The 18,153-nt window shown below is 40.9% G+C and overlaps 3 protein-coding genes across 4 annotated transcripts; 2 read left to right on the plus strand and 1 right to left on the minus strand.

Moving 5' to 3' along the window:
- The first annotated feature begins 1,149 nt into the window (after positions 1 to 1,149).
- On the plus strand, positions 1,150 to 5,478 carry sptssb (serine palmitoyltransferase, small subunit B). 2 transcript variants are annotated; one of them, XM_065960728.1, is made up of 3 exons: positions 1,150 to 1,445; positions 1,574 to 1,669; positions 3,270 to 5,478. In XM_065960728.1, the coding sequence occupies exon 3, from the start codon at positions 3,278 to 3,280 to the stop codon at positions 3,518 to 3,520; it is 243 nt and encodes an 80-aa protein (XP_065816800.1). In that variant the 5' UTR covers positions 1,150 to 1,445; positions 1,574 to 1,669; positions 3,270 to 3,277; the 3' UTR covers positions 3,521 to 5,478. The 2 variants fall into 2 exon arrangements, with proteins under 2 accessions (XP_065816800.1, XP_020491831.2); XM_020636175.3 differs by having other exon boundaries at positions 1,152 to 1,445; positions 3,265 to 5,478.
- Positions 5,479 to 10,335: 4,857 nt separating this feature from the next.
- Positions 10,336 to 13,110, plus strand: otol1b (otolin 1b). Its single transcript, XM_020636138.3, has 5 exons — positions 10,336 to 10,610; positions 11,049 to 11,464; positions 11,580 to 11,669; positions 11,912 to 11,983; positions 12,070 to 13,110. Exons 2-5 carry the CDS (start codon positions 11,062 to 11,064, stop codon positions 12,966 to 12,968), a joined length of 1,464 nt encoding a protein of 487 aa, XP_020491794.1. The 5' UTR covers positions 10,336 to 10,610; positions 11,049 to 11,061; the 3' UTR covers positions 12,969 to 13,110.
- Positions 13,111 to 14,324: 1,214 nt separating this feature from the next.
- LOC109985778 (high affinity immunoglobulin gamma Fc receptor I) lies at positions 14,325 to 18,064 on the minus strand. Its single transcript, XM_020636179.3, has 6 exons — positions 17,211 to 18,064; positions 17,091 to 17,126; positions 16,653 to 16,946; positions 16,139 to 16,411; positions 15,254 to 15,529; positions 14,325 to 15,119 (listed from the first exon to the last, which is right to left on the minus strand). The coding sequence occupies exons 1-6, from the start codon at positions 17,233 to 17,235 to the stop codon at positions 14,623 to 14,625; spliced, it is 1,401 nt and encodes a 466-aa protein (XP_020491835.2). The 5' UTR covers positions 17,236 to 18,064; the 3' UTR covers positions 14,325 to 14,622.
- Between the last annotated feature and the right edge of the window lie 89 nt (positions 18,065 to 18,153).

Consider the following 18,153-nt stretch of genomic DNA (forward strand, 5'->3'; position numbering starts at 1 on the left):
GGTATATTACATCTTAAAACCCCTTAAAGTATTTCAAAGTGCATCACTTTTATCTAACATTTCTAATGATCCCTGTTCATTTTGGGTGATTGGAACCACGAACAAGCTACACATGCTTCTGATCCGAACCATAGTTTAGAGTCTTAACAGTTTCTTTTGTCGGCAGGTTTGTTGCATGGCACGCTTGCTTGCAGATTTGAAGCTTTATGTAATCTTAGACACCAGAGGAACGTGTGTGTCACAGGCTGTGTTAGTGTGTTTATGTCTCCTATTCTAGAACTAGTGAAAGGAGGAGGAGGAGGCCCGGTCTTGTTTTCCACACACCTGAGCTGCTTGTTAACTGAAATCAGATCTACTTGGGAAAGTGAATGAAGTGAGTCCCCCCCCCCCCCTCCTCTGTTGTGTGTTGGGGGCAACAATGTAGAGCAGGGGTTCTTCATTTTCCATCACTGCTCTCCTGATCTGATTTCCTCAACATTTGTAAAATGTTGCACAAAAAGGAGATTTTTTGACCTTAAGAGTTTTTTTTTCTGTAGACCCTATTAGCATATTTCTATGATCACAAACTCACCTTCAAAGCGAAGACCACTGGCATGTTTGTTTCTTAACTGAGCTGTTGAGGTGTGAGGAGGATGGATGTCTGATTTGAATGCTGAAGCTGGTCAGGACACGTTCATGTAAAGAAAACTGCATATTCATTCAATGAAGAGTGTCGATTTGTGTCAGGAGGAATGTTTTAAAATGTGTCTGGCATTTCAAACCGGTCCTGATCTGAGGTCTCTCCAGACGTAACCTGTGCGCCAAGGCGGCCCTGCCCGTGTTTACACTTCAATAATGTATGCTGTTGTCAAGTACAAGCCCCGAGCAAGTCAGCAACCGTTTGGCAGATAGGACATAACTGTGTTTGATGGCCACCAAACAAAGAGACAATTTTCACAGCTTATACTACAACTAAGCGTTTTCCTTGTTAAGGCATGAACGTATTAGGTTAGTGTGCATTGCAATCCATCACCTGGCATGCCACACCTCAGACATTTTTCTTACATAGCTTTTTCTTTTTTTTATTTTCTTTTTACTGAAATTAACTTCAACATCCTTGCGCTGCAGTATGCCCCCCCCCCCCCCCCCCGCTCCTACCAGTGTCTGGTCTGTCTGCTGCCTCTGCTTGTTTTTCTGCTGCTGCCTACGTCAGAGGCGGTGCTGCGGCAGCATGGTGGTGCTGAGACAGGTTGCGCAGAAGGATGCGACGAAGACTGGATGAAGTTTAAAGATGATGCACAAAAGCGCGCACTGCACGTGGCTCCAGTAGAGCTGCATGGCTTAAAAATAGAGCTGCAAGCGAGACACCGAGTTTCTCTGTCTGCGATGCCTGGACGATCTGCATGCTTCTGGCTGTGCATCCAATTCCTCGGTCTCTTCACCTGCATGACCTGTGAGCCAGCCAGGTGAGTCGCGAGGGTAAACATGAGTGTAGTGGGTGTGGCATTGTTCTCTCAGTCTGTATGACCTACTACATATAGGCCTGTGGCAAACAAGTGAGGCAGCTTTTTTTTTCCCCGTTTACTCCAAGCAGCGGAGAGGCAGAGAGACGCGGGCTGCTGCCTTCGGCTCGTCCTGGTATTACCGTCATCATTAGTTTAATCCAGGGGATCACACGGCGGCTGCTGAGGTGAGTCAATTCATTCAGTTATACACACTCCAGAGCTCATATATCCCCTTTGATATACTGTCTGTCATAAATATCAATACACTAAGGAATAAGAATACAAATTAAACGATTTAGGCGCACATGTGCAGATGATAGTGTAGTATATAATCTGGACTGCAAATAAACTTCTGTCTGAGCCAACATGTGCGCAACATGTTAATAAATATTTCAAACAATATGTTTTGATTCAGGAACCAAACGTGTTCTAAAATAATGAAAGCTGGTCAATACAGCTACAAAATGTGCCTTTCTTTAAAAAAAAACAACTTTAGGATTCAGTTTGTTTTATTTACATGAAAAATTGTTTTGTTTGATTATATAAAAAAAAGCTGCCCTGTTTCCTATTTATTAGAAACTTGAGCACCTGCACTTTAAGCGCACCTGTTGGCCCCGCCCCCTACCTGTGCAGCAGGATCTGTTCCTGCCTGTGGCTATTACCTTGTTTCTTAGTTTGTTTTCTTCAAATAAACACACTGCTTTGTATCTGATATTTGAAACATGTTACCTTATAAACTGCACCATAAACCATTCAGATGAGCCTATGTGTAAGCGTTGCCTGCTTAGAAAATTAGAGAGTAGTTTTAGGTCCATGTGGGATTCCCTGGTTTAATGTCATTGGTCTTTCTTTACTACACAACTGGATCCTACAAAACTCTACAAAAGCTTAACCCCCCTCCCCCCATCCTGACACACACACACAAACACACATACACACACACACCTTTTTTCTTATTTAATTCAAGGATACATTTACACTGTGGTTGTCGTCAGGATAATGTTCAAAATGTTTCAAAATCAGTTCATGGACAGTACTCATGAGTAAAGTTATACATGTTGTGTTATTGTGATATACAAGGGTTAAAAAAATCTGTCTGTTTTTTTACCCAAAGAGAGAAATTTCCTTTTCCCAGAGTGTTTTCTTAATTTACCCACTTTAATAAAGGTTGTATCTAAGAAGTTTAATGATGTCGAAAAGTATCTAACTACGCAGACCTTCTCCATGTTATTACAGTGTTGATGAACTTTACTTGAATGTTGGAACCTTACTCCACCCTGTACTTCTGCTTGAATACATTTCAGAGGAAACGCTGAACTTTTTGAAAGCTTTAACGACTCCGTTACTTTGAAGATCAAGGATAAGCTTAGAGACGATATAATCAGTTCACAAAGTATGATGTATAATCACACACAGCAGGATATGAAGTAACACGGAGTAACTTTCCTTTCATCAATGTAATAATCGCCTCAATAATAATGATCCAAACATTCTCACAGAGGTCACTCTTCTGCCTTAAAAATACATACAACCATCAATATTTCGAGTGCAAGTTCCTGCTAATACCTCTGTACTTCTACTAACCTAACATTTACTTTCCTGTCCCTGTGTTTCATCGTTACCTTAAACAGGTTTAAAACTCTTAAATTCTTGTAATCACTCTCATCTCGTCAAAATCTCGCTCTTCCTCCCTCATCCATTTTTTCTTCTTCACATCCCCCTTTACAATATCCCTTTCTTACAGTCGCTCAACACTCAAAACACTAACATGTATTTTCAGTCCAGCTTGCAAGATGAACTTCAAGAACTTCAGGGATTACCTGGCCTGGCTGTACTATCAGTACCTGCTCATCACAGGCATCTACGTCCTGGAGCCCTGGGAAAAGTCCATCTTCAACTCGATCCTCTTCTCTGCCATAGCCATGGTAATCTACACCTCATATGTCTTTGTGCCCATCCACGTGCGCCTCGCACTGGAGTTTTTCTTGCAGATCTTTGGCGGCCAGCCTGAGAGTGCCATGGCCCTCATGAACTAAAAGAAGGGGGGTCAAGAGGCTGTGAAAGGGTGAGATTATTAACCACAAGTCCCCAACTCATTTCTCAACTTCTGGAGTTCGTCCTTCTTATAAGACTGAAATCATGAAGATCTTCATGGAATAATCTGGAAATCAGAGCCATACTGTCTTCTTTACATCCCTAACCTTCTGGCCTTACCCCATGGTGTTAGACTCATTATTGTTGCCACCTCGCTTTAAAACAGCTTGTAAAATGTTGTTGGTCCTATTTTGTTTTTTTTCCCGACCACATGTTCTGTGTGAGTGCATCCCACACCGGGGTTTTTGCATGATAGGGTCATAAGTGGGTCATGGCCAGGCCAAATATCACCTGTGATAATTTTGGAATTTTTTTTTATTTTATTTTTACAACTTTAGCTGTTTAAGAAATCACTATTCTTTAATATGTAGTGCACCATTCTGATCCCCAGCCATTTAATATGCACTATTTTTGAATTATGTAATATATTTCTGCTTCAGGTTTTTATAATGGAATGAAAAAAAAAAGAAAAAAGTTTTTGGTATGAACACTACTTCTGCTTGCGATGCATTTTACAAATGAGGAATTTCAGGTTGTCAGAATCCTGTCAGTGATGATAATGATTCATTAGTGTGTGAATAATAATTTCCCTGAACTTTTGACTGTTTACTACATGGGGATCAAGTGAGTGGTTTCAAACAGCCTTAGAAAAAAACCCTTCAGAGCAGCAGGTAAGATTATACACCTTTATTGAAGGGCTGAGGAGGACTCTCTGTGAGGTTTAGAATGAACTGGATGTGTAACACTAACCCCTTTAAGTATTCTGTTTATGTGCCACATACAGTAAGTGGCACCATGTTATCCCGAACTGTGAATTGTTCTTTGATCAAAATTTGAGTTTGTACTCATCCCAACATTTCAAGCAAGCACTTAATGTTACTGGTTGATCGATGGTTTTGTATCTGAACCACTATCACCTTTTTTGTATTTGCCATCATGCACCTTGATGCTAACAGGCAGGATTTTTATTGCACATTTCAAGTCACTATATGGCTGATCTTAAAAAAAGAGAGATCACAGAATTACCCAAACTATGCAATAATTAATAGAGAGTCACGGTCTCTTAGTGTTTGTCCTAGGCTTACATTTACAGATTTACTGATCAAAGTGAGTACCATTAGGAATATATGTGTTTCGAGGCCCTATCTTTATCTCCTGTTTTTAACTGTTGGTATGTCCCAAAGGCGTGCTCTGCCCTGAGCATGAGCAAATATTGATGCAGCACGCCTTTGTGTTTTAGGCTTGGCTTTGTTAATGACACAGCTTTTTCATAATCAACATCTGAAGTCAAAGCTGGCACGTATAAAATGTAATAATCAGCAGTCAAAACATCCTACATGGAAAGCCAACATTGTCTTCTTTACCTATTGTTGACCTGTATATATGGAACCAGAGAGAGAATGAGTCATGTGGGATCTGGTAGTAATAATGAGCATTGTTCTTAGTTGTGTGTTTCAGATACTCTCTGATTGTTTGTGCTTTGGGCCAAGGGCTCGCTGATCTAATCCTAATCTGTAAATGAACTTTATTTATATGAAATGATATATTTATATATAATGGTAAATGCTTGGCTGGTTACAATGTCAATTACCAAACTTCTTTGATTATTTATATCTGTGTTCTCTTGTGGCCATCAAAGAAACAACACAGAATTTGTTCTTTACTTTATTTCCCCGTCTGAAAAAGCTTTTATATTTTTCTCAGTTTGTGTCATGTCATTTTACTTTTGTTAAAAACGTACTATAGTCTGAGACATTTCCTGTACCTAGAATGAAGCACGCTTTGAGAGGCTTTTTTTTTTCCACCTAAATGAATATTATATTTCTACATCAAAGAAACACATCACTGCAACATAAAGAAAATAAAAACATTTAAAAAAATAAAAGCACAATTGTTCTCTTTGTCATCCTAGTTTGTTTTTTTGTATGACTTTCTATGCTTACTGTTTGTTCTTACTTGTGTCCATGCAGCATTTCAAGTCTTGTATGCACTCAGTCTTGCAGGGCTTTGAAATGGAACAGCAAAGGCTTATGGGTGGCATATCCGCGACACAATTAACTGTACCGCATGAAGTGAATTCATACAATAAGAGGCAGAGTCACCAAACCAGTTCTCCCTCGACAGTACAGGAATGAAAACCCGGGGGCTTTGCTTTCTCTGCTGCAGACACTAGGTAACTTGTGCATGCTCACAAAGCACTGTTTGCCCGTATTCTGCCTGTCCACCTTTGTTTGGACGCACACAATTTAAATCAGCGCAAAGGCCGACATCCAGATTGTCTTGTTAATAGAATAGAGCATGATTAAGGGTGCTGAGCTTGAACTTGAGCTGCACATGCTAATTTCTTGCAATATTTCCTGAATGGATAGTGGATGAGTGGCTTTTGCTGCTGCAGCGGCAGAGAAACGGGTCAGGTTACTTTGTTAAAATGCCATGTAACTGCACAACTTCATCTTGTTGGAAAATACAAACTGCAACATCCTCAGTTCTCCCCATCCCAACATACAACTGAAGCCCATTCCTCTCCACTTTGTTCCTATTATTTCCCCATTCTTCCTTTCTATTCTTAGTTTCTTCCCTTTCCACTATCATTTCCTTTACCTCACATCCTTTCTTCTCTACTCCTCTCACTTCCTTACCCTTTCTGTATTCCACCTCTTTCCTATCCCTTTCACTTATTTTCCTCATCTTTTTTTTCCCTCTTTCACTTTGTTTGTTCTCTTTTCTTTCATTTTTCCTCCTTTCATTTGATCATCTCCTCTTCTACAAAAAAAAAAGCAAGTCCTGCTTTTTCTCGTCGTCCTGCAAAGTCAGGTGTTTTTAGGTCTCCATCAGGGTCTTTGAAGAACGGCCCTCTGTTTATACTTCTCATGTTAATTTGTGTCCCATGATGGAAGCGGTCAAAGGTTATCTCTGTGATGACAGGGTGTAAACAAATCTATCTGCAGACTCAGAGGAGCGGTGTATTGTTTCTGTTGTGTTTACATGTGTCCTCTGACAGTTTCCTTCACATTAAACCGAGGGGACTACTGGCAACAGACGTTTCCACACACAGATGTACGTAGGCTAAATGATGCACAGAAAAAAAAACACTCCTGCACAAAAACACAGGTTTCAGTTTACAAGAAAACCCCAGAAAGTGTTCAAATAGTAATACAACTGCTAACATTCAGTAGCTTCTTACACTTATACAAGACATAAATTAACACACACACACACACACACACACACACACACACACACACACACACACACAAACGCACGTACATGAACACACAAAAAAGTGCTATTGTTCAGCTTCTTATAGGTGTGTGTCCATACAATGGTTGTCTCCATGGTAATAACTAGGACTACTGTTAAGCCACAATCATTGAGTGACATGAAGAACAATGATTAAGTCTGGCCACTTTTGCAGAAATAACAGGATAAGAAGATACCCTGCTATCACAAATCACGAGGTCTTATTAATGGGTATATCTGTGTCTGTCGTTATGAAGTGTACTGGGTGGGGAATGAGTCAAACACAATCTTTTAGTTGTTGTTTTTTCTATAATTGATTGTATTATTCTGTTGCCACAAAGTTTTATACGTTGTGGTGGATATTAAACTCTCCAAAGTCTCCAAACATGTTGTGTGTAGATCATACACTGATCATCTAATGGGCACGTCTGATATAAATATTCCAGTAACATGCTTGGAATAAATCACATCCGCAACAGCGATCAGGTACTGTGATGGCATCATCATATTCTGTTGTTTACTCTCTACTAATTATTAACATCAGATTTGAAAAAAAGGCAGAAAAGGCCTTTTTGTCCCATGGCATTTACAATGATTGAGCAAATATTACCATTGTTCCTTGATCAGATTTGGGAGGAGAATTGGTCTGACACAACTCCCAGTTTCACAGGGTATCTGGGTTATGAATCAGTCGACATAAATCTGGGAGTGGTTTGTCCTGATAAAAAACTTGAGCCCAGAGAGGCGTGACACCACAGCTGGCGCCAAACCCTGACATGGTCAATGGGATTTCACTGCATTGAAAAACATGTTGTGCTCTACAGCACCTTTTTTTTTTTTTCTTTTTTTTTAAGCGCTGGTGCAGAGAAGCATCACCATTATAACCATCAGGATTTCAATGGCTCATCAGGTTAAAGTGTGAATGATGTATAATTTGAATACATACATCAAATACATAAATGGATTTTAATTTACTTTCATCAGTTGTCTTAACAATTTCACTGAACAGCTCAAGGTCTCTTACCGTTAGGATCGTTCAAGCTAAACACAAGATTGCCACCAACTGGTCAAACATATGAATGATCTTTTGTTCAATGTTGTGCATATAATGACAATGACTCAGATTCTCTGAACAAGGAAAATCAAAACAAGTCTGTGAATCTAGTTGAGAAAGCGGCCTGTTTCACACTGTGGTGTATTTTCTCAGTATGATTAAGTATGCTTGAGAGGAATAAAGGGAATATTTCCTTAATGTGTGCAGCTGCTTTAAATGACTTTTTTTTGACACTAGAAATGATTTCTGTGTGAAACACAATGGAAGTGAAACAGAGTGTTTGTAATCACCTTTTCACGTGATATCAAACGTGTGTGATCCTCACATGTTTGTCGAGTCAGATCTTCGACAGGGGCATTTAAGGTCAGTCGTGCCTTTGTGAGGTGTAAAGAAGAAGTGATACAATGAGGCTGCAGCAGGGCAAGGCCTTAGGGAGGCGTGTTGTGTTCCTCGGAGCTGGGGGAGAGAGCAGGTAGAGTAAAGAAGGGGAGGGGGAGCAAAAGGAAGCATAGACTGTGTATTCATGACCCACATTCATCATTACCCCTTGTGGAGGTTGTTCCTGTTCTCTGGAGATAAAGTCATGACCTTAGCGCACTCTAAAAGGAAGCATGACCCTTTGATTTTTCTGAATGGTTTAATTACTATATTGAACTGATCGGCAGGCAGTAAGTCGTCAGTTTAACCATTCAAAAGAGATAAGTCTCACAGTGCTCGCCTCTTGAATTGATTCAACGTTTTGCACCAGGTAACACGAGAAAATTACAGGAACAGAATATGATATTGTTTTTTAATTAGCAATCAAAGAGGTGCTTAGAAGCAGATTTGATTAATTTGCACAGAGCAATGCTAGCTGTTTCCTTCTGTTTACTGCAAAGCACATTTGGTCAGAGAAAGTGTGTCAGTAGAATGTGTTGTTGTACTCCGTCTACATCTCTGACTACATGAGACGTGTACTCACTGCCAGTCGATCGCTTGCCAAAGTCATTAGCTGCTAATGCGGCAGGATCTCGATTTTCTTTGATAAGAGCCCATGGTGAATAACAAAAAACACTCCATTTCCTCAGTAGTATTCAGAGCACCTAATGGGGAATAATCCAATAGTAACATGTTGCTTTGTTGATTAGAAAATAAATCTATAACTTATAGTCTCACCCTCTCTCTAACTCACCCTATACACTCTCTGCTGCTTCGAGATCTACATGAATGGGGTTAATGTAAACCAATCCACCTCCATCCATCCAAGTCGTCTCTGGTCCTCTCTCTGCTTGGTTGCATCTGTTGAGTAAGTTAACTCTTCCTTATCCCTCTGTACTCTGTGTGGATGGAGTCTGAGGGCCGCGACAGTGCTGGTGTTAAATGAACTGACAGGTAAGCGATGCTTGGGTCCTCTGTGGCCAGCTGGGCACTGTAAGCTGACCGCCGCTGTTGTGTGTGGTCTGAATGGAGCCAAGAGACGATGGGGCTTGAGGTCGGGCAAGGAGAACCCCAGAGGAGCCCCTCTCTCTCTTTTTCAGGGCTCTGCTATACATAGCATGCTCCTTTTGTTTATATTTTACGAAGGGTCAAGTTAAGGACGCTTCACCTGTGCTGCTGGAAATAATTACTGCGGATACAGAACATTTTAAGCTAGAAGATGAAATTGAATTTAAAATAAGCACAATCTTCTCTCTCTTCATCCATCCATTCAACCAGCACCCCTCTCTGTTTCCCAACTTTCATTTCCCTTTTTCCTGCTCACTCATACCTGGACATGGATCCCTCTAAGGACGTGAGGTCTTTGACAACTGAGGCATGTCCACTGCTCAAACATTCATTGTCACTGGCAAGTTGAGAGTTTCGACAAGACAGCTAGCAGAAAATCACTTTTCTACAAAAAACCCGGTGGTATCTTGTTACGCCATAAGAATGAATCATTGTCCGGCCACACAGCACGAATCATAGCCAACAAACATGGATGCCAGCAGTCATGGGGGTCATGTGTGGAAAGTCGGTCACAGTGATCAGGCAAGCGTTGCAACTGCACCGATTTGAGGGAGATAAGCTGGTTCCTTTGACAAACAGCTCAGGTTTAGCAGCCGTGGAGCGAGGAGATTATCGGTGCTCTTTAGGATAAAGCTTTCTGCTGGATACTAACCAAATACTTTCTTATGCTGCGCAAGTTTGCAGAAAAAAATTATGTTAATGATTAACAAGGTGTACTCTCAAACATCAACTTTACATGTCGAAGAGGTGTGAAATAGATTAAAAACTTCCTGCTTGTAGCATCATGCAGAGTAGTGTCCAACCCTAACCTTGAAAAAAGTTGGTTTGCCCTGGCCCTATTCACAGTACCCTCTTTGCTTGGCTTTGTCCCGCATAAGAGCTTTGGTAGCAAGTTGGATGTTGGAGGAATGCCTCCTGTATCAGGTGACCCATTGCCCCACGGCCTTTGCTCCACACCTAGCTCGAAGCAACAGGAGTGCTTCTGGTGGGCACTATATCCCGTGTCACAAAAGCACCTTTCTACACAACAGGGGTACAGAGGACGGGCCACAGCACAGTGGTTCTCCTTGGGTCGGCTCCAGCCTGCCGTAGTTAGATTTCAGACCTCCCCCTGTGTCTTCAGCAACCACCCCTCATTGGTGGGGTCTTTCACCCAAGCCTGGCAGAGATATCAGACGGACCTGGAGCTTCTGGTGCTGCCTCCAAGCAAAGGCTACAGAGGATAAATGACCATTCCACTTATGCATAACTGGGTAGGTCTTTTTTATTATTCTTTTTTTTTTTTATAAACCTAAAGAACAGAACAATGAATGTTAGAATGATGTTAGACAAAAAGTTATATTATTTTATGTGTAAAAAAGGAAAATGTTGATGAGCGAACTGGACTTGCATATCAACAATACCCAAGAAAATGCATGTCTTTTCATTGCAGATTAATATTGATCCAGCCAAATGTAATTGAAAGATGACTATAAGCTTGAATGATTGAGAAACAACATGACTGAAACCTGAAATTGATCATCAAGGGCATGTGCAAGTGGAAATAGAGAAATAGAGAATTAATAAAAAGTTGAGAATGAAAGAGACGAAAAGTAGGATAGTACCAATGTTATAAATTGTGCAATTTTGTCTGAAGAGGTTAAGTTGATGGTAATAATTTCATAGTCATGAATAAACTAATCTGTTCTCAGATCCTTGTCAACCATGAGGATAATCTCCTGTCAGTTGACCCTTGCAGCTGTAGTTGTGATTACACTCACTGTGGTGTCCTGCGTTGAGGCTAAGACTACCCCCAAACCAAAGTACCAGTACACTAAGAAGCCCGTCCCTCAGATAACCATGCACAGCCCTGTGACTACCAGCATGCCCAAGACTCTCAAGACAGTCCCGAGCCATAAACCTGTGGAGCCCCAACCCCCGCCTGCCACCGAGAAGACCACCTATCCAAGTCATGCGTTTCCGCAGTATTACTCAGAGGGAACTGAGACCCCTGGTGTTGGTCCAGATAACTACACCCTGGATTATAATGAGTGCTACTTCAACTTCTGTGAGTGCTGTCCACCTGAGAGAGGGCCCAGGGGGCCCAAAGGAGACCGTGGGCTGGCAGGTATACAACTCTTTAATAAATTGACAGAGAATAATACTTTTTATTTAATCAATTTGTTTTTATGTGTGCAGTCAATTCACACAATAGTTAACCTAATCCATGTTTGCTTATTTAGGACCACCGGGTGAAAGAGGGATGCCAGGGACAGTTGGTTTACCAGGATCACAGGGAGTCAGTGGTCCTATGGGGTTAAAAGGTGACAGAGGTAAGTGTAAAACTTTTAAATGTACACATTTGACTTAGATTCTAATTTTTTTTTATCATTTATTGCAAGAATGCAGCCATGCCATATCATGCATAGTGAGTATGCCCTAAAATGTTGGTTACTGATTGTTTTTATGTTTCTAGTCATTGGCTATGCTTTAAATGAGGAAGCAAGATAAGCTGTACTGCAGCTGAGCTTGTAATGGTGTCACCAATTTAAGCGCCATTCGGTACATTTTTCAGGTGAAAAAGGTGACAGAGGAAGCAGCGGTACAGCAGGACCACCAGGGGTGCCTGGGAAACCAGGACAAAAAGGTGAAAACTTGTTCAGGGGATTGTTGGGTTCTTTCATATTGTTGCCAGACTTTCATTTTTCTGACACAGTTTCTCTTAACTTGCAGGGGATGTTGGCTCAAAAGGTGTGAAAGGAGAAATAGGGTTGCAAGGACTCAAAGGAGGTAGTGGGGAAAAAGGGGAACCTGGCCTGAATGGGACTGCTGGTGAGAAAGGAGAACCAGGTAAAGAGGGCCCAGCTGGACCTCCAGGAGTGACTGTTGAGTCAGGTCTTAAGGGAGACAAGGGGGATAAAGGGGAGTGTGGCACGTTTGGGGAGAGAGGGCCAAAAGGTGATAGAGGGGACACAGGGGCTCCAGGCATCCCAGGAGGGATGGGCATCCCAGGAACTAATGGCAAGCATGGAACTCCAGGTCCTGTCGGGGTACGAGGGGATCCTGGCCTTCCTGGCCCACAAGGAGAATCTGGGGTCAGAGGACCTCAGGGACCAATTGGGATAAGAGGGATGCCTGGACCAAAGGGGGACAGAGGTTATCCTGGAATGCGAGGCGATCGGGGCATTCGTGGAATGAAAGGAGCTAAGGGATCAGGGCTTCCTCTAAAACGATCTGCATTTAGTGTAGGTATTTCCCCAAGAAAGTCCTTTCCTCCTTCAGGCTTCCCAATCCGCTTCGACAAAGTCTTCTACAACGAAGAGAACCACTTCAATGTCACTTCCAACAGCTTCACATGTGTTCATGCGGGGGTTTATGTCTTCTCCTTCCACATCACCGTACGGAATCAGCCTCTGCGAGCCACACTAGTAGTAAATGGATCACGACGGGTAAGGACACGGGACTCTCTGTACGGCCAAGACATCGACCAGGCGTCCACTCTGGTGGTGCTGCAACTGGTGGTAGGTGATCAGGTGTGGATGGAGACCCTTAGAGATTGGAATGGGGCTTACGCGAGCAGTGAGGATGACAGCATCTTCTCCGGATTCCTGCTTTACTCAGACAAAGCCTGAAACCTCCTCTGAAAACTTCTTTTTTTTTATTGGACCTTTTCAATTTGACTCTTTTTTAACTGCAAAAAGGCCAAATACTGGTGGTGCTTATGTAAATGCTCATTATTTATGCATTGGTGGAAAATTGCATAATTGTATACAATACAATACTGCACACTAGTACCGAATGGTAACATCAAAGCATTTTTTGTCTTGTTTTACCACGTTGAAAAACCAATGTGTACAGAATGCTTGTAAACTGCTGATTAAGTGATTTACATTTTGATCTACCTTGAAGAGGGAAATCAACACACCTCAAAGTTTCTACACTTGGGTTAAGGATCTCATTCATAAACAAACTATCAGTAGGTAGGTAACTGAATAAGGAAATATAATATTAAGATTTAAAAAAAATAGTTAAGTAAATGATGGCATAAGTGCCTATATTAATCTTAAATCAAACTTTTCTGAACGATTTGATTGGACAAGAGGCATTTCATTAGAGTCGCCTGGGACTTTTCACTACATGTATTCCTCAGCCCAGGGTGTTCTAAATACTGTTAGTTAACATGACAGCAGAAGGCCTTTGCTCTTTAAATACTCTTATTTCTCTGGTTGCATGATCATTTGAATCAAACAGATAAATACATGTAAGAAAAAGTAAATGGTCTGCAGTACCATGTAAACATACACTAACTAAGTAGTGAAAGTGCAGAAACGGCCCAAGTGTGATATTGCCAAAACCATTATTCCACTGTATGCATTTAAATTTTTTTGAGTGATTGTGATGGTCCACATTCTAGACAAGGTGTTGTGTAAAAATATACCTAAGGTAGGTGAAACAATTTGCACGAGTTATTGTTATGTCTCTAACCAGTGCACCTAAAGCATATTCAGGTGTGCAGAGTTTTTTTCTTCTTTTTTCTTCACCTTTTGTCCACTCCAAGCACAACACTGTTTCTCTTTAACAATACACTCTGCCTTTACTCTTTCAAAGTCATATGTCTGTATTTATTGATAATCTCTGTTTAGTTATCCTTCAGTTTAACAAACATGAACCCACGCTCTAAACTTGTCTGACCCAAAAGTGTCCCCTTCGCTCATCAAATTCTGCTGCCTATTTTTTTCTTCTGTTTTGTCAGTCTGCACTCCATTTCTTGCTCCAGCTACACCATCATCGTCACCGATGACCTTTGATATCTATATGTGATTAAAAAACGTAGACAGACATTTCTGATGTGTGTTAATTCTGCAGAAACGATTACTGTGACCTATAACTTTGTTATTATTCTTGATACTTATAATGTGTAAGAAGAATTGCTTCATCTTTTTTAAAAAGGATACGTGTTCTTTAAAATAAACCAAGTACTCAATTAATTCATTTCATTAATTGTTTTAATCATTTATTGAAACCTTTATTTGTAGTAACCAATACTGCTGATCCTTTTAGTTTTTACAGATGAGATGATGTATAGAGACACGAGAAAGGATTTAATCATTAATAATTGTTAAATGAACATTACACAACTATTATATATATAAAAGTGTGCATTTGCAGTCCGTTGATCCTGCACTGTATGCAACATGAAGAATAGATAGCCAAAGGCGTGGCAAATATACTCTCTTCTGTAAACACATATCTATGTCACAACGGTCAAAAATGTGTGTGAACATGTTAATACAGGACACCGGATCCCTCGGGCATGTCCCCAGATCCCTCGGACCAGTCACCAGATCCCTCGGACCGGTCACCAGATCCCTCGGGCATGTCCCAAGATCTCTTGGACCAGTCACCAGATCCCTCGGGGATGTCCCAAGATCTCTTGGGATTCCCACCAGATTCCTTTGGCATGCCAGCAGGTTCTCTAGACAACTCAGCAGATTTGTCATGTAATTTGACAGGTTTGGGGAGAGTTGTTTGTTTGATTGGATGGACTGTAGATAACAGAGTGCTGGGCGGTAATTGTGAGGGGTTAAGCTGAGAAACTGAGGATTTGGTGCTCACATCAATAGGTTGTATGACAGAGGAAGTTGCTGTGGATCGTTGAGGGGAGGTTTTGTCCTTGGTTGGCTCAGCTGCAGGAGACAGGGAGCAGTCTGACAAGGAGATTCGGGGAGCTAAGGGCCATGATTCTCTGGGATGAAGAATTGGAGGCATCATCGTCTGAGACCCTAACAGGTAAGAGACATTTACCCCAGAAGTTACAAAAGTGCTGCGCAGTGTTCATGATTTTCACATTCAGAAAAGGATTGGAGTTTCAACTTTTAGTCGAGGCAGACAGCAGGTGAACTTTACTTCTCAGTACCTGTCATTTGTCCAAAGGCTTTGGGACTACTCCACTTGGAGAGGCCCAATTGAGGCACTCTGGCCTTGCATCTGTAGTTGCCTGGAGTCCGTTTGACCAGATTATGGTTCTCAGAGGTTGCTGTTCCCAGTTGGATGTCACTCTCATAGAAATAGTAGTGTACTGGGGGGGCAGGAGCAGGGGCGTTGTATTGGTGATGGCAGATAAGCTTCATCTTTTTTTCTGGAATCAGGTAACTGTCTGCAACAATCTCCAGAACTGGTTGTGATAGAACCTCTGACATAGAAACCAAAGAAGAGAGGACATTATTGACACATAAGAATAGTTTAAAAATATTCTCTAGAGAAAAATATTTCACCTATTCTCTGTCAACACTCTGAGGATCAGAGTTACATGAGATGACTGATAACACTATAATGCCAGTATGCTAAATAGGTTGGTACAAAAAACAGGATCAGTGAGAGATGTTAGTAGGTGGATTGTTATCTTGGACCATTGCCAGGCTATGTGCCGAGCTAAACTGACTTTCTGCTGGCTGTAGTTCTACATCTACCATTCAGTATATATGTTAAAATAACAACTATTGGCATTTCCAATGGGTATGTGGGTCTATTTCTTTGCCAGATGCAAAACTACTCAGAGTCTGTAAAACAAGACTCCAGTCAGTTACCCAAATCACATCTAATCTTTTAAAAAGTCTACCACATACCATCAGCAACCATGCATTTTTGTTCCAAGGATAAACCTACAAATTGAACAACACAATCTGATAGCAGTATCAATCCTTTCACTATAGGCAGGAAAGCAAATTAGTGCATTTCCTACTATATCAACTTCACACGTGACATCCAAAGAAGAACCAGTAGTACCAGTTCATAAACTTACCTAAGACCTGAACTGGAGCTTTAGCTGAAATCACAGAGCGTGTTTGTCTGCCTGCGTCCCAGGAAGCCCTGCAAGAGTATCGCCCTTGGTCCTCAAGAGCCATGATGGGCAGGTGAAAAGTTGGGTCGAGGCCCCTTTGTCTCATGACTTCAAACCCATTTTTGTACAGGATCACCTCATTAAGTTGGGGTTCACCTCGGACTCTACACGTTGCCTTCAAGGTGTTTCCAACAAGGCTGGGATTAGGCGAGACTTGCAAGATAGCCCATCCTCCTGCAGAAAATTAACAGAGAAAAAAAGTGATCTTAAAATAACATTCTTTAGTTTTATATTGAATGGTGACAGCATGTTTTAAAACCAGCCAACCAATTTATCATTTCAAAAAAGATTGAGAGCTTTCTTTTTCTATTTTCAGTGTGTGCACGAGTCACAAATGTAAGAAAAGAGTGGAAAAATACATTTAAAAATGGCAAATTAAAGAAATTTGAAATTATGCTCGTGACCAATATCTTACCGTCCACATTGATCTCCACAGGCAGACTTTGAAGGGTAAGTATGTCTCCCACTAATGTCTCCCTCACACCCTGGCAGTAATATTTTCCACTGTCTTTAACCTTGGTATCCCACAGATGGAGGTGCTCCCCAACCCAATGGAGCTTCTCCGATCCCCTGTACCACAGGTAATTCCAGGATAATGTGTGGACAATAGGAACGCTGCATTTCAGCTGGACATTCTCCCCTGAGAAGATCCTTGAATCCCCCGACACCAACTCCACTCGAGTTCTGAATGAGGTATAAGGTGCAACTACTGCATGGAGACATAAACAGTACATTTAGTTTGAATTGGTTCTATTGGTACAGCATACCGCAGGCCTTAAAAAAAGTTAACATTAGGCTACATATTTACATCATACATTTCTTGAAGTAAATTATAAGACTTTATGGTACTTACCCTGCGGTGCAACAAAATGTGGCAGCGCTAAAAGAACTGAAAACAGGAAAACAATCCTGCATGAGACAAATTAAAACACAATGTTGAATAAGTGGGTTAAAAAAACTAATGAGAACTCACCAAGAAGAGAAACGACTGTGTCCATTTTTATTTCTCTGTTACTGAGAAATAGAAACTGTGGGCAAGACTTTTATTTGTAGTCAGGAGGGAAGTGAAAAAGTTTATTCAGAGCTATGACACATGGCAAAGGAAATCCCCTTTCTCCAAAATAATGTTTTTTTGGAAAGTTTTATCTTTAAACAATCGATGTTGCAACCTGATGTTGTCAGCTGTTTTATTTTCATTGTATTGCTCTCACAGTTATTTTCTGCCTTTGACCCAATTTGATTGACATCTCGATCCTGCAAATGTTTTTGCTGTATCTGTACTTTGAAACTAATCCCTAATGGATAGGTTAACAATTGTTTACGCTAACTCAGCCACACATTTTGTGACAGTTCAGCCAAAGTCAAGAAGTCTGCTTAAGACAATTGAACTGTCTATTTAGTACAAACTTTTGTTCCTGCTTTGACAGTGTTTGTTGAACCAAAGTGTATTGTATATAAAGGAAAGAACTTTGGTTTGAGATTCTTCTAACTCAGACTTCTGAAGCATAATCTTATCTTTTAAAACACAGAACAAAGACTTTGGACTGTGTTTATTTATTAAATACATATAACAGTTACAACAGTTTCCTAGGTCTGCTTCAGTATGACCCTTAATGACCCTAACCATGACTTCTCCCATAAGCCAGTAATTCCAGGAGTGTTATATTTAGTTTCCCTGATGCTACTCTTTTCATTTATTCCCATGGTACATAAATGTAACACACTGTTTCTTGTTCTGTCTCATCCTCCTTCTCTGAGATTATTTCTTCTTTTTATTGTTGTAACTGGTTAGTTTTGTTGTTCTTTGTTGAGCATCTGAGGATTCAGAAAAGCGCTATGTAAGTCTAATAATGTATTATAATCATTATCAAAAGTAGTCCGTCATTGGGGAAACTCTTTGTTCAATCCTAACTTAC

This window comes from Labrus bergylta, chromosome 11 (genome assembly GCF_963930695.1).
Source record: "Labrus bergylta chromosome 11, fLabBer1.1, whole genome shotgun sequence".
In the NCBI taxonomy this organism is placed as follows: domain Eukaryota; kingdom Metazoa; phylum Chordata; class Actinopteri; order Labriformes; family Labridae; genus Labrus; species Labrus bergylta.

Excerpts from the sequence above, each read along its gene's own strand:
- sptssb (XM_020636175.3), top strand. The coding sequence starts at position 1,258 with ATGAAGTTTAAAGATGATGCACAAAAGCGCGCACTGCACGTGGCTCCA. Across the intron at positions 1,446-1,573 it reads ATGACCTGTGAGCCAGCCAG|CGGAGAGGCAGAGAGACGCG; the intron begins GTGAGTCGCGAG and ends TACTCCAAGCAG. Across the intron at positions 1,670-3,264 it reads ATCACACGGCGGCTGCTGAG|TCCAGCTTGCAAGATGAACT; the intron begins GTGAGTCAATTC and ends ATGTATTTTCAG.
- otol1b (XM_020636138.3), top strand. The coding sequence starts at position 11,062 with ATGAGGATAATCTCCTGTCAGTTGACCCTTGCAGCTGTAGTTGTGATT. Across the intron at positions 11,670-11,911 it reads GGGGTTAAAAGGTGACAGAG|GTGAAAAAGGTGACAGAGGA; the intron begins GTAAGTGTAAAA and ends TACATTTTTCAG. Across the intron at positions 11,984-12,069 it reads TGGGAAACCAGGACAAAAAG|GGGATGTTGGCTCAAAAGGT; the intron begins GTGAAAACTTGT and ends CTTAACTTGCAG.
- LOC109985778 (XM_020636179.3), bottom strand. The coding sequence starts at position 17,235 with ATGGACACAGTCGTTTCTCTTCTTG. Across the intron at positions 17,127-17,210 it reads CACAGTCGTTTCTCTTCTTG|TTCTTTTAGCGCTGCCACAT; the intron begins GTGAGTTCTCAT and ends TCCTGTTTTCAG. Across the intron at positions 16,412-16,652 it reads TGTGGAGATCAATGTGGACG|GAGGATGGGCTATCTTGCAA; the intron begins GTAAGATATTGG and ends AATTTTCTGCAG.